The sequence below is a fragment of the Pseudophryne corroboree genome, chromosome 3 (genome assembly GCF_028390025.1).
Source record: "Pseudophryne corroboree isolate aPseCor3 chromosome 3, aPseCor3.hap2, whole genome shotgun sequence".
In the NCBI taxonomy this organism is placed as follows: Eukaryota; Metazoa; Chordata; class Amphibia; order Anura; family Myobatrachidae; genus Pseudophryne; species Pseudophryne corroboree.
The window spans coordinates 176,525,296-176,541,109 of NC_086446.1; the positions used below are offsets into that span (position 1 = coordinate 176,525,296).

At 48.1% G+C, this 15,814-nt stretch overlaps 1 protein-coding gene across 1 annotated transcript in view; it reads left to right on the top strand.

The window, feature by feature from the left end:
* Nucleotides 1-10,914, top strand: part of ECHS1 (enoyl-CoA hydratase, short chain 1) — a 120,080-nt gene extending 109,166 nt beyond the window's left edge. The window contains exon 8 of the mRNA XM_063958624.1: nucleotides 10,546-10,914. Within this exon, the coding sequence (XP_063814694.1) occupies nucleotides 10,546-10,611 (66 nt within the window). The 3' untranslated portion in view covers nucleotides 10,612-10,914. The remainder of the gene's footprint in view (nucleotides 1-10,545) is intronic.
* Nucleotides 10,915-15,814: the final 4,900 nt, after the last annotated feature.

Genomic DNA, 15,814 nt, shown 5'->3' on the forward strand with positions numbered 1-15,814 from the left:
AATCGCCTCAGCATAAATAGTGCTGCTGCAGCGTGGTCTGATACCCTGTCAGATAATATTAATACTCTAAGACAGGGAAAATAGTTTGCTAACATAGAGCATATTAAAGACGTTGTCTTATATATAAAGGATGCACAGAGGGATATTTGCCGGCTGGCATCCAGAATTAATGCAATGTCCATTCTGCCAGGAGGGTATTAGAAACCCGGCAGTGGACAGGTGATGCTGCCTATAAAAGGCACATGGAGATTCTGCCTTATAAGGGTGAGGAATTGTTGGGGATGGTCTCTGGGACCTCGTATCCACAGCAACAGCTGGGAAGAAAAAAAAAAATTTTTACCTCAGGTTTCCTCACAGCCTAAGAAAGCACCGTATTTTCAGGTACAGTCCTTTCGGCTTCAGAAAAGCAAGCGGGTCAAAGGCGCTTCCTTTCTGCACAGAGACAAGGGAAGAAGGAAAAAGCTGCACCAGCAGCCAGTTCCCAGGATCAAAAATCTTCCCCCGCTTCCTCTGAGTCCACCGCTTGACGTTGGGGCTCCACAGGTGGAGACAGGTGCGGTAGGGGCGCGTCTCGGGAACTTCAGGGACCAGTGGGTTTGCCCACAGGTGGATCCCTAGGTTCTGCAAATAGTATCACAGGGATACAGGCTGGAGTTCGAGGCGACTCCCCCTCGCCGTTACCTCACCTCAGCCTTGCCTGCTGCCCTCGGAGAAAGGTAGTACTGGCGGCAATTCACAAGCTGCACTTCCAGCAGGTGAAATCTAGGTACCCCTCCTTCAACAAGGCCGGGGTTACTATTCCAAAATGTTGTGGTACCGAAACCAGACGGTTCGGTGAGACCCATTCTAAAATTGAAAGCCTTGAACACTTATATACGAAGGTTCAAGTTCGAAATGGAATCGCTCAGGGCGATTATTGCAAGCTTGGAGGGTATCACTGGACATCAAGGATGCTTACCTGCATGTCCCTATTTACCCTTTTCACCAGGAGTACCTCAAAATTGTGGTACAGGATTGTCATTACCAATTCCAGACGTTGCCGTTTGGTCTATCCACGGCACCGAGGTATTTACCAAGGTAATGGCCGAAATAATTATCCCGTACTTGGACGATCTCCTTATAAAGGTGAGGTCCAGGGAGCAGTTGTTCGGCGGAGTAGCACTATCTCGGGAAGTGCTACAACAGCACAGCTGAATTCTGAATATTCCAAAGTCGCAGCTGGTTCCTATGACGCGTCTACTGTTCCTGAGTATGGTTCTGGACACAGAACAGGATAAAAAGGGTTTCTCCCGGAGGAGAAGTCCAAGGAGTTGTCGTCTCTAGACAGAGACCTCCTAATACGTATACAGGTGTCGGTGCATCAATGCACGCGAGCCCTGGGAAGGATGATAGCTTCTTACAAAGAAATTCCATTCGCCAGGTCCCATTCAAGGATTTTCCAGTGGGATCTGTTGGACATGTGGTCCGGGTCGCATCTTCAGATGCATCGGCGGATAACCCTGTCTCCAAGGGCCAGGGTGTCGTTGTTGTGGTGGCCGCAGATTCGGCATACAAGACTGGGTCCTGGTGACCACGGATGCCAGCCTTCGAGGCTGGGGGGCAGTCACACAGGGAATAAACTTCCAAGGCTATGGAAAAGTCAGGAGACTTCCCTACACATAAATATTCTGGAACTAAGGGCCATTTACAATGCCCTAAGTCAGGCTAGACCCCTGCTTCAACACCGGCCGGTGCTGATCCAGTCAGACAACATCACGGTGGTCGCTCATGTACACGACAGGGCGGCACAAGAAGCAGGATGGCGATGGCAGAAGCCACAAGGATTCTCCGATGGGCGGAAAATCATGTGTTAGCACTGCCAGCAGTGTTCATTCCCGGAGTGGACAACTGAGAAGCAGACTTTCTCAGAAGACACGACCTCCACCCGGGAGAGTGGGGACTTCATCCAGAAGTCTTCCAAATGATTGTACACCGTTGGGAAAGGCCACAGGTGGACATGATGGCGTCCCGCCTCAACTAAAAGTTACAAAGATATTGCGCCAGGTCAAGGACCCTCAGGCGATAGCTGTGGACGCTCTGGTAACACCGTGGGTGTACCAGTCGGTGTATGTGTTCCCTTCTCTGCCTCTCTTACCCAGGGTAATGAGAATAATAAGAAGGAGAGGAGTAAGAACTATACTCATTGTTCCGGGTTGGCCAAGAAGAGCTTGGTAACCAGAACTCCAAGAAATGATCTCAGAGGACCTATGGCCTCTGCCGCTCAGACAGGACCTGCTGCAGCAGGGGGCCTGTCTGTTTCAAGACGTACCACGGCTGCGTTGACGGCATGGCGGTTGAACGCCGGATCCTGAAGGAAAAGGGAATTCCGGAGGAAGTTATCCCTACGCTATTTAAAGCTAGGAAAGAAGTGAACGCTAACCATTATCACCGCATATGGCGGAAATATGTTGCGTACTGTGAGGCCAGGATGGCCCCAGAGGAGAAATTTCAGCTAGGTCGATTTCTGCACTTCCTACAGTCAGAGGTGACTATGGGCCTACAATCAGGTTCCATTAAGGTCCAGATTTCGGCTCTATCGATTTTCTTCCAAAATGGAACTGGCTTCACTGCCTGAAGTTCAGACATTTGTCAAGGGAGTGCTGCATATTCAGCCTCCTTTTGTGCCTCCAGTGGCACTGTGGGACCTCAACGTGGTGTTGGGTTTCCTAAAGTCACATTGGTTTGAGCCACTCAAAACCGTGGATTTAAAATATCTCACGTGGAAAGTGGTCATGCTTTTGGCCTTGGCTTCGGCAAGGCAGGTGGCAGAATTGGCGGCTTTGTCATGCAAAAGCCCTGTCAAAGTCAGAAAAATATCTCTATGCACACTACCATATTTGCACCTCACACAGGTCCGTGCTGCGCGTGCGTACGCTCTCCCGTACGTGCGCATACTCACAGTCGCGGGCACCCGCAGGCGCATGGTATGCGTATTTACGGTAGAGTTTATGCGATCATAGCGTGCGACTCAATCATTACATATTTTCACTAATAATGTATTTTGTAGATCATGGTCCCTTTGATAGATTCTGAAAGTTTGGTTAATATAGAATGTTTATGAACAGAGGAATCCCTCTTTGTTTGATACGAAGGGTCAGACAGGAGTAATACAGTGGTGTTTAGTATCCATCGGAAGAATATTTAATTAGAAATATTCCGGTGTTGGTTTGAAGCAGATCAATCGCTCGTGCGAATAGTTATGGACATAAGAAGTTTATGAACATTTACTTTATTTGCACTTTATTACCCATGCGGCGGGAAACCCAGTTTCCCTCCCACCTGAGCAGTTGGAAATAGTCACAGCCCACCTGTATGAATCAACCTATGACCTTTTGTTATAATGCGAAGCCGAATTCCTGTGTCCAATGAACAATGAGATTGTAGGGACCATTGAATTGTATTGTGTGTGGGGCATAAATAGCAGGCCGACCATATCCAACTTCACTCTCTTCAACGGTTCTCATTGCTGATAATCGGGAGCTGGATATCGAGGCGCATGCGATCGTTCCCCTTGTGCGTAAGTTTTCTCCGTAATCATATTGTCTTACTGTGAGCCATTTCTCTCTCTCTCCCTCTCTCTCTCTACTCTTTCTCTCGTATTTTCCTTTAATTGTATTGTATTGTATTTCCTGTGTAGTTTATCTGGTTAGTTGGTTTATGTTATATTGTAGTGTATCATTTGTACTGTGATTCCTTTTGCAAGTATAATAGTCATAATACACATAATAGGTTTCGGACCCTAAGCCCAGGTATCTGTGTATTCTTTATAGTATTAAGTATTCTCTGAGCGTCTGTTACGCTCAAACAGCTTTGTAGTTAATCAGGTTACACAAGGTTGCACTTACACTTTGTCTCTACATTAAGGTTTACTGTGTATTTCATTGTTAAGGGTATAGATATAAAGGTTTAACGTTGTGAGCGTCTGCATCGCTGGTGATCTCCTCGTGGTCCCGAGCGCCGCTACGCTATAGCGAATCATTACGATAAGTCAACAGCCAATAGTCTGCCTGCCTGCGATCACTTGGCCGTGAGTGAACGTGACGCCTGAGCGTCTCGATCACGGCTAAGTGATCGATACGCAACTTGCGTACCCTTACGGTACTTCTCACGTAGATAGCGTACAGTGTTCTTAGACCTCATAAAGGGTTATATATACGATAAATTTTTAGCTTTATCAGCCCCTATTTGATTTTCCATATGGATAGGGCAGAATTGAGGACTAGTCCCCAGTTTCTTCCTAAGGTGGTATCAGCTTTTCACTTGAACCAACCTATCGTGGTGCCTGCGGCTACTAGGGACTTGGAGGACTCCAAGTTACTGGACGTAGTCAGGGCCTTGAAAATTTATGTTTCCAGGACGGCTGGAGTCAGGAAGACTGACTCGCTATTTATCCTGTATGCACCAAACAAGATGGGTGCTCCTGCTTCAAAGCAGACTATTGCTCGCTGGATTTGTAGCACAATTCAGCTTGCGCATTCTGTGGCTGGCCTGCCGCAGCCTAAATCTGTAAAAGCCCATTCCACGAGGAAAGTGGGCTCTTCTTGGGCGGCTGCCCGAGGGGTCTCGGCTTTACAACTTTGCCGAGCTGCTACTTGGTCAGGGGCAAACACGTTTGCAAAATTCTACAAATTTGATACCCTGGCTGAGGAGGACCTTGAGTTCTCTCATTCGGTGCTGCAGAGTCATCCGCACTCTCCCGCCCGTTTGGGAGCTTTGGTATAATCCCCATGGTCCTTACGGAGTCCCCAGCATCCACTAGGACGTTAGAAAAAATAAGATTTTACTCACCGGTAAATCTATTTCTCGTAGTCCGTAGTGGATGCTGGGCGCCCGTCCCAAGTGCGGACTGTCTGCAATACTTGTATATAGTTATTGTTAACTAAAAGGGTTTTGGTTGAGCCATCTGTTGAGAGGCTCTGTTATGTTCATACTGTTAACTGGGTATAATATCACGAGTTATACGGTGTGATTGGTGTGTCTGGTATGAGTCTTACCCGGGATTCAAAATCCTTTCCTTATTGTGTCAGCTCTTCCGGGCACAGTATCCTTACTGAAGTCTGGAGGAGGGTCATAGTGGGAGGAGCCAGTGCACACCAGGTAGTCCTAATTCTTTCTTAGCTGTGCCCAGTCTCCTGCGGAGCCGCTATTCCCCATGGTCCTTACGGAGTCCCCAGCATCCACTACGGACTACGAGAAATAGATTTACCGGTGAGTAAAATCTTATTTTTTCGGTTTCAGGCAGGTCTGGTTGGCACCAGACTGCCTGCTTCGTGGGACTTAGTCGGGGGAACGGCCCAGACTCCTTAGGGTTAATGGTCCCGTTCCCCGCTGACAGGACACTGAGCTCCTGAGGGTCCTATTCGCAAGCCCCACCACGGCGAGTGTACAGACCCGCAGCATGCCGCCTACCCTAACAGAGCCAGAAGTAAAAAGAGTGGTGAGTAGGTGGCCGGCATCCCGGTTAGCGGGTCACCGGTTGTAATGGTGGCACAAGGGTAGGAGCGCAGCGCTGACAAGCAGGCTGCAGCTCCTGTCTTCAGAAACATGCCGGGTGCTGCTTGGTCCGCTGTGAGGGGTGAGCTGAAGCCATAACTATTAATACCCACACTGGCAGTACGTCTTTCAGGGGTTTTAACCCACTGTAGAGCAGAAATATTACCTCAGCCAGTATAAAAACTGGGAAGACCACGCGCCATTAAGGGGTTGGGGCTTCACTATGAGCGGATCCAGCAGCTCACTAGCGCCATTTTCCCTCTGCAGCTATACACAGACAGGCTGGCAGGAAAGCGCTGCTCCTCCACACAGACTCCAGATCACCTCAGCGATACCAGGAAGTCATAGCAAGGTGGAGGAGGGGGGGGGGAGCAATAATAGTATACTAAGCCCCTATTAAGGGTGCTTAGTTTGCGACCCAGCTAAACTTGCAAATTAGCTATAGGGACGCAGTGTAGCTGGCTCCATCATACTCTGTGTTTCCCTAGGGGGCTCTGTGTGGGTTAACCGTGTTTTTTTTATATCTATTGTCCTGTGTGTGTGGGTTCTTTCACATTTTACTATGTCAAAGGAGTGTGTCTCAAGAATGGCAGAGTGTTTTTCTCACTCTGGGATCACTGCAATGTACTCAGGATAGTACACATTCTCAGGCTAGTGGATCTGAACCTGTATGGTTAGATTCATTGAAAAGGATGATCTCGAATATTTCCCATAAATTATCCCAAAATGAGAAAGAGACGCAATACTTAAGACAGTCGGTAGATGACCTGATGAATAGAGATTCAGTGGCCATTCTGGCGTCTCAGACCCCTGCCATTTGTCCACAAAAGCATACACTGGCCCAAATCCTGCAGACTGATACTGATGATGATGTATCAGACGTTGAGGAGGGTGAGGTGGACTCGGGAGGGGGTCGATGCAGCTTTGTCACAGGGAATACAGGCCCCGATAGAAGCTATTAGAGATGTTATGCATATTCCTGACAAAGCGACAGAAGATGAGGAGGAATCCTATTTTAATGTAAAAAAGAAATCCTCTGCTACTTTCCCTGCATCTAAGGATTACATTTCCTATTTGAAGAAACTTGGGTTAATCCTGACAAGAAGTTTCAGATCCCTAAAAGGTTACTGACATCCTTCCCTTTTCCTCAGGGCGATAGGAAAAAATGGGAAAACCCACCGATTGTTGACGCATCGGTATCTAGATTGTCCCGTAAGATAGTCCTACCAGTCCCGGGGGCAGCCTCCTTAAAGGATGCGGCTGACCGCAAGATTGAGACCACTCTCAAGTCTGTAAACACAGCTGTGGGGGTGGCCCAGAGACCCACTATAGCTTGTGCTTGGAACACTAGGGCCATTGCAAAATGGTCCGGTAACCTAATTGAGGGGTTAGATTCCTTACCAAGAGGTGAGATACTTTTACTCCTGCACTATATAGAGGACTCGGCAAAGTTACTGGTGGAAGCCATAAAAGAATCTGATTGCTCAATGCACGCACCACGGCCATGGCAGTGTCTGCACATGGCTACGTCAGTGGACGGCGGATGCAGATTCCAGAAAGGGGGTGGAAAGCATACCTTTCACAGACGAGGCTCTGTTTGGTGACTAACTGGATACGTGGATATCCCAGGCTACATATCTTCCTTCAGCTACCCCCCCAGCTAGGAAGGCCTATTCTGCTCCGACTCTGCAGTCCTTTTGGACAGCAAAATTTAAAAATAAAGCCAAGGGTTCTTCTACAGCCTTCAAAGTGAATAGAGGTAAATCCAGAAAAAAAGCAACTGCAGGGGCACAGGAACAGACCCTACGACCCATTTTAAACCTCAAGTCGTTGAACCCGTATTTACGGGTGTTCAAATTCAAGATGGAATCTCTGAAAGCTGTGATCTCGAGTCTGGAGGAAGGGGAATTCTTGGTGTCTCTGGATATCAAGGATGCATACCTTCATATCCCGATCTGGACGCCTCATCAGGTTTATCTCAGGTTTGCCTTACAGGACTGCCACTACCAGTTCCAGGCTCTGCCTTTTGGCCTCTACACAGCTCCGAGGGTGTTCACCATGGTAATGGCGGAGATGATGTTCCTCCTCCGCAAACGGGGAGTGAACATAATTCCGTACCTGGACGATCTGCTGATAAAAGCACCATCCAGGGAGCGGTTGTTGGACAGCATTGTCCTCTCAACTTTTCCAGGATCATGGGTGGATTCTGAACCTACCGAAATCTCACCTGGAACCAACACGGAGGCCTCCGTTCCTGGGGATGATACTGGATACAGAAGTACAGAAGGTATTCCTTCCATTGGAGAAGGCAGTGGTGATCCAGTCGATGGTGTGGGATGTTCTCAAACCAACCCGGATATCGGTGCATATCTGCATTCGCCTTCTGGGAAAGATGGTAGCCGCTTTCAAGGCACTGCAGTACGGAAGGTTTCACGCCAGACCCTTCCAGCTGGACCTGTTGTATAAATGGTCCAGATCGCATCTCCACATGCATCAGAGGATTCGTCTGTCGCCAAAAGCCAGGATTTCTCTGCTGTGGTGGATCCAGATTTCTCACCTGTCCGAGGGCCGGAGGTTCGGGATTCAAAATTTGGATTCTGTTAACCACAGACGCAAGCCTCAGAGGTTGAGGAGCAGTCACCCAGGGGGAACACTTCCAAGGAAAATGGTCAAGTCAGAAAACCATTCTTCCAATCAACATTCTGGAACTAAGGGCCATATACAATGCCCTTCTACAGGCAGCACATCTTCTTCAAGATCAGGCGATCCGGGTTCAGTCGGACAATGTGACGGCGGTAACGTACATAAACCGACATGGCGGAACGAAAGCAGAGCAGCAATGTCAGAGGTAACACGGATTCTCCTCTGGGCAGAAAGACACGCTGTGGCGTTGTCTGCGATCTTCATTCCGGGAGTAGACAACTGGGAAGCAGATTTCCTCAGCAGACACGACCTCCACCCAGGAGAGTGGGGCCTTCACCCAGAGGTGTTCGGGTGCGTGACACGTCGGTGGGGAGCTCCACAAATCGACATGATGGCCTCTCGTCTCAACAAGAAACTCAGGCGGTATTGTTCTAGGTCGAGAGACCCACAGGCAGTGGCGGTGGACACTCTGGTGGCTCCATGGGCCTACCAGATGGTGTATGCGTTTCCACCACTTCCACTGATCCCAAGACTTCTCAAAAGAATAAAAAGGGAAAAGGTTCAGGCAATTCTCATTGCTTCGGATTGGCCAAGAAGGGCTTGGTACGCAGATCTACTGGACATGCTTCTGGAGGATCCGTGGCCTCTACCTCTCTTAGAGGATCTTCTGCAACAGGGGCAGTTCGTCTATCAAGACTTACCGATGCTACGTTTGACGGCATGGAGGTTGAGCGTCAAATTTTAACCCGTAAAGGAATTCTGGACAGGGTAATTCCTACCATGATTCAAGCCAGAAAAGGCGTAACGTCTAAACATTACCACCAGATTTGGAGAAAATATGTGTCTTGGTGTGAAAACAGGAAAATTCCTGCGGTGGAATTTCAACTGGTTCGGTTTCTACTTTTTCTGCAGGCCGGTGTGGACGTGGGCCTACGCCTGGGCTCCATAAAGGTCCAGATTTCGGCCTTGTCCATTTTCTTCCAAAAACAGTTGGCTTCCCTCCCTGAGGTTCAGACGTTCTTGAAAGGTGTTCTGCACATCCAGCCGCCCTTTGTGCCTCCCACGGCACCTTGGGATCTCAACGTGGTGTTGCAGTTTCTACAATCTGAATGGTTGAGCCTTTACAGGAGGTTGATGTAAAGTTTCTTACGTGGAAGACATTCACATTGCTGGCCTTGGCTTCGGCAAGACGCGTGTCGGAATTGGGGGCGTTGTCTCACAAGAGCCCCTATTTGTTTTTTTTCATGAAGATAGAGCTGAACTCAGAACTCGTCAGCAATTTCTTCCAAAGATGGTGTCTGCATTTCACATCAACCAGCCTGTTGTGTTTCCGGTGCTTACTGACACCTCTTCCACTTCAAAGTCCCTGGATGTTGTGCAGGCTTTGAAAATCTATGTCAAACGGACAGCTCGTCACAGAAAATCGGACTCGCTGTTTGTGCTCTATGATCCCAATAAAATTGGGTGTCCTGTTTCAATGCAGTCTATTGCTCGCTGGATCAAGCTTACTATCCAGCATGCTTACTCTACAGCAAATTTGCCGGTTCCTAGATCTGTACATGCCCACTCTGCTAGGTCGGTTGGTTCTTCCTGGGCGGCTGCCCGGGGTGTCTCGGCCTTACAGCTCTGCCGAGCAGCTACTTAGTCGGGTTCGAACACGTTTGCAAAGTTTTACAAGATCGATACTTTGGCCTCTGAGGACCTTCAGTTTGGTCAATCGGTTCTGCAGGGACCTCAGCACTCTCCCACCCGGTTTGGGAGCTTTGGTACATCCCCATGGTACTAATGTGGACCGCAGTATCCTCTAGGACGTAAGAGAAAATATGATTTTAATTACCTACCGGTAAATCCTTTTCTCGTAGTCTGTAGAGGATACTGGGCGACCGCCCAGTGCTTCGTTCTTCCTGCACTCTTACTTGGTTAAGTAATGTTGGTTCGTCCGTTGCTGTTCCTGTTTCAAGTTTGGTTAGCTTGGCTTTGCTCTTGTTATGTGTGCTAGTTCGGAATCTCACCACTATCCTTAACTATCCTTCTCTCAAAGTATGTCCGTCTCCTCGGGCACAGTTTCTAGACTGAGTCTAGTAGGAGGGGCATAGAGGGAGGAGCCAGTGCACACTATTGATTTCTTAAAGTGCCCAAGGCTCCTAGTGGACCCCTCTATACCCCATGGTACTAATGTGGACCCCAGTATCCTCTATGGACTACGATAAAAGGATTTACCGGTAGGTAATTAAAATCAAACACAGCCTGTAAAATGACAGAAGACGATTGGCTGGTACTTTATCTCCAAAGTTTTATCTCCCCTTATGTGTCTGTTTAGTGACATGTACTGCCTACAGTAGCTTATTCCACGTGTGATTTGATTTTCAGGATGACCGGAAAGAAGGGATGACTGCTTTTGTGGAGAAGAGGAAGGCAGACTTCACTGACCAATAGAATGTGAGCTGGATCTAATACAAACAGGATTAAGCTGAAAGCAGGAATTGTTGTGATATTTCAAATGATCAAAGTGCTTGTAAACTCAGCCTTAATCCTTCCAAAACAGCACTTAGAGAGTGAATGAGTTTAATATTATTAATCCAGATTACCATGACACGTTTGCTCCTGTTTTCTGCCATGCGGTGTCCTGTCCTGGTGAGTGGTAGAGGTTTCAGAACCAGTCACATAGGTTCACGTAATTCAGCAATCGAGTATATAAGCATGGAGTGTTATGTTCCAATAAATGTATTTCTGTTAAAATTCTGATTGTTGTTGTTTTTTTATACTGTACGCAAGTGATATATTAATTTGATAAATCAAATAACTATATTTCAGTGCCCATAGTCGTTTTATGCTACATGGTTTCTGTAAATGCATAATAAAAAAAATAAAATTACATACATATATATACATATATATATATATATACATATGAATAATGTATTATATCTGTGCTAAAGAGGCATTAAATTTTTGTGATTATTCAGTGACACTGTGCAGGTGTAGTCTGAACTTGACCCCCTGGTATAGAGTATCCCTTATCCAAAATGCTTGGGACCAGACGTATTTTGGATATTGGATTTTTCCGTATTTTGGAATAATTGCATACCATAATGAGATATCATGGTGATGGGACCCAAGTCTAAGCACAGCATGCATTTATGTTTATATACACCTTATACACACAGCCTGAAGGTCATTTAATACAATATTTTTAATTCTTTTGTGTATTAAACAAAGTTTGTGTACATTGAGCCGCAGAAAACAAAAGGTTTAACTATCTCAGTCTCACTCAAAAAATTCTGTATTTCGGAATATTTGGATATGGGATACTCAACCTGTAATATGTATGTGTGTATGTTCCAGAATGCCTGGAGCAATTTACACCAAACTTGGTACACATGATTTACAATCTGGAAAAAAATACTGTGGGGGTAAGATACCCCTAGCACCCCTAGGGGTGGGGGTGGGAAGGGAGTGACATGTAAAAATCCATGGTTTTCGGGGTTGCGGAGATAAATAGTGACACTCCCGATGTCCAAGTTCAGCCCCCATCAGCATGGGGGGTGAGAAGGGGTGAAGAATGAAATGTCCAAAATGACCGTCATTAGCGTCAAATTATGCTGTCGCTATAATATACATAGTGATCCCCGGGGGAACAGCTTCCGCATAGACTACACCTGGCTCGGGTGATGAAACAATGACAGCAGTCGGCAGTATGTGCAGGGCCTGGGGGTGGGGGATGGAGCAGCCCTGCTGCTGCTGCTTCCATACTTACCCACATCAACAGACTCCCATCCATCCACCCGATCCAGGCTCTCCACATTTAACATGCCCCCGCTGCTCGCTTTATGTCAACTGATCTGCAGCAGCGTGATGCGGCTACGTCCCCAGCTACACAGCGGCAACGATGATAAATCGCATTAGGGTCACTGCTCCCTGTGACCACCCTCCGGCACAGCCGCAGCCACTATAACTACTACTGTCACTGTACAGGCCACTAACACCGGGGGGCACAGCGGTACCGCTCCTGGGTAACGCAGATGTCTCCCCGCCGAGGTGCTGGCTGCTGTGTCCGGATTGGGGAGGGGGTGATCCCGGGAGGTTTCCAGCAGCAGACGTCCCCTCCGTCTCTGGCCTGCTCCCTCCGGGTGCTGCTGGCTGCTGCCTTGCTGGGGGATGGGTGGTCTTAGTTTACCAGGAAGTCCTTCAAAATAAAAGTTATATGCACGTGAAATACCGTAGCGAAGCACGGTTATTCAGCTAGTATAATATAAAATTGATAGGCGGAGGTGGTCGCCGGGCGGGCCGGCGGCATTTGCCCCGCCATTTAGGGGGCGCGATGGGGGGGGGGGGGAGCCGCGGCGGCGGCTGCATGACCCGGGCAGGAGCAGTGCTGGCTGGGAGCTACTCTTCCAGTACAAAAGCATTGCCGCTGTGCAATGCTTTTGTACTTGTGCGGGCCTGACATACGGGGCGGATTAGCCCTGTGCTGGGCGTCCCCCCTCATGTCTGAATTAGGCCCACAGTGTGTTACAAAATACATATATTTTGAAAATAACACATTTAACTCCAACTCTGTGGTGTATACCATACTCATGTCTACAACATACAATTGCTAAATACTATGAATATACATCTATAACCCATTTCTAGTTAAAAATAGTCATATATATATATATATATGTATATTTAAACTGTGTGTAATTGTTTAATAAATTGTATATTTATATGTATTTTTTATCAATTGGGAATATCACCTTATTGTTATACACCATTGGTCGCTTTATCCTTCATTCCAATTCTACCAGTAATTCTTTTCAGGGAAAGTACCATCTCTGTTCTTATTTGAGGGAGTCAGCTGACGCCCCTTATCTTGGGGAGTGTTGTCTTATATGTTTTATATTGTAACCTATACAGCACATCTGATACGTTGTTCCCTTCACTCGTGGCGCAATATTATTCCTTTTTCTCTGACGTCCTAGTGGATGCTGGGACTCCGTCAGGACCATGGGGAATAGCGGCTCCGCAGGAGACAGGGCACAAAATTTAAAAGTTTTACCACTAGGTGGTGTGTACTGGCTCCTCCCCCTATGACCCTCCTCCAAGCCTCAGTTAGGTTTTTGTGCCCGTCCGAGCAGGGTGCAATCTAGGTGGCTCTCCTAAAGAGCTGCTTAGAAAAAGTTTGTTAGGTTTTTTATTTTCAGTGAGTCCTGCTGGCAACAGGCTCACTGCAACGAGGGACTTAGGGGAGAAGAAGTGAACTCACCTGCGTGCAGGATGGATTTGCTTCTTAGGCTACTGGACACTAGCTCCAGAGGGACGATCACAAGTACAGCCTGGATGGGTCACCGGAGCCGCGCCGCCGACCCCCTTGCAGATGCCGAATAGAGAAGAGGTCCAGAAACCGGCGGCAGAAGACGTCTCAGTCTTCATGAGGTAGCGCACAGCACTGCAGCTGTGCGCCATTGCTCTCCGCACACTTCACACCAGCGGTCACTGAGGGTGCAGGGCGCTGGGGGGGGCGCCCTGGGCAGCAATGTAATATACCTATTCTGGCTAAAATATATCACATATAGCCCCTGGGGCTATATGGATGTATTTAACCCCTGCCAGGTTCCAAAAAAACCGGGAGAAGAAGCCCGCCGAAAAGGGGGCGGGGCCTATTCTCCTCAGCACACAGCGCCATTTTCCTGCCCAGCTCCGCTGCGAGGAAGGCTCCCAGGACTCTCCCCTGCACTGCACTACAGAAACAGGGTAAAAACAGAGAGGGGGGGCACTTATTGGCGATATTTATAATATTTGAGCTGCTATAACGGGAACACACTTACTAAGGTTGTTCCTATATATATTTATAGCGCTTGGGTGTGTGCTGGCAAACTCTCCCTCTGTCTCCCCAAAGGGCTAGTGGGGTCCTGTCTTCTATCAGAGCATTCCCTGTGTGTCTGCTGTGTGTCGGTACGTGTGTGTCGACATGTATGAGGACGATGTTGGCGTGGAGGCGGAGCAATTGCCTGTAATGGTGATGTCACCCCCTAGGGAGTCGACACCAGAATGGATGGCTTTGTTTATGGAATTACGGGATAGTGTCAGCACGCTACAAAAGTCGGTTGACGACATGAGACAGCCGGCAAACCAGTTAGTACCTGTCCAGGCGTCTCGGACACCGTCAGGGGCTGTAAAACGCCCTTTACCTCAGTCGGTCGACACAGACCCAGACACTGACACTGAATCCAGTGTCGACGGTGAAGAAACAAACGTATTTTCCAGTAGGGCCACACGTTATATGATCACGGCAATGAAGGAGGCTTTGCATATCTCTGATACTGCAAGTACCACAAAAAGGGGTATTATGTGGGGTCTGAAAAAACTACCTGTAGTTTTTCCTGAATCAGAGGAATTGAATGACGTGTGTGATGAAGCGTGGGTTACCCCTGATAAAAAACTGCTAATTTTAAAGAAGTTATTGGCATTATACCCTTTCCCGCCAGAGGTTAGGGCGCGCTGGGAAACACCCCCTAGGGTGGACAAGGCGCTCACACGTTTATCCAAACAAGTGGCGTTACCGTCTCCTGATACGGCCGCCCTCAAGGATCCAGCTGATAGGAGGCTGGAAAATACTCTAAAAAGTATATACACACATACTGGTGTTATACTGCGACCAGCAATCGCCTCAGCCTGGATGTGCAGTGCTGGGGTGGCTTGGTCGGATTCCCTGACTGAAAATATTGATACCCTGGATAGGGACAGTATTTTATTGACTATAGAGCAATTAAAGGATGCGTTCCTTTATATGCGAGATGCACAGAGAGATATCTGCACTCTGGCATCAAGAGTAAGTGCGATGTCCATATCTGCCAGAAGAAGTCTATGGACACGACAGTGGTCAGGCGATGCGGATTCCAAACGGCATATGGAAGTATTGCCGTATAAAGGAGAGGAATTATTTGGGGTCGGTCTATCGGATTTGGTAGCCACGGCAACAGCCGGGAAGTCCACCTTTTTACCTCAAGTCCCCTCCCAACAGAAAAAGCTGCAGTCTTTTCAGCCGCAGTCCTTTCGTTCCTATAAGAACAAGCGAGCAAAAGGACATTCATATTTGCCCCGAGGCAAAGGAAAGGGTAAGAGACTGCACCAAGCAGCCCCTTCCCAGGAGCAGAAGTCCTCCCCGGCTTCTGCAAAGGCCTCAGCATGACGCTGGGACCTTACAAGCGGACTCAGGGGCGGTGGGGGGTCGCCTCAAGAATTTCAGCGCACAGTGGGCTCACTCGCAGGTGGACCCCTGGATCCTGCAGGTAGTATCTCAGGGTTACAGGTTGGAATTCGAGAAGTCTCCCCCTCGCCGGTTCCTAAAGTCTGCTTTGCCAACGTCTCCCTCCGACAGGGCGACGGTATTGGAAGCCATTCACAAGCTGTATTCTCAGCAGGTGATAGTCAAGGTACCCCTTCTACAACAGGGAAAGGGGTATTACTCCACGCTATTTGTGGTACCGAAGCCGGACGGCTCGGTAAGACCTATTCTAAATCTGAAATCTCTGAACCTGTACATGCAAAAATTCAAGTTCAAGATGGAGTCACTCAGAGCAGTGATAGCGAATCTGGAAGAGGGGGATTTTATGGTGTCCTTGGACATCAAGGATGCTTACCTTCATGTCCCAAT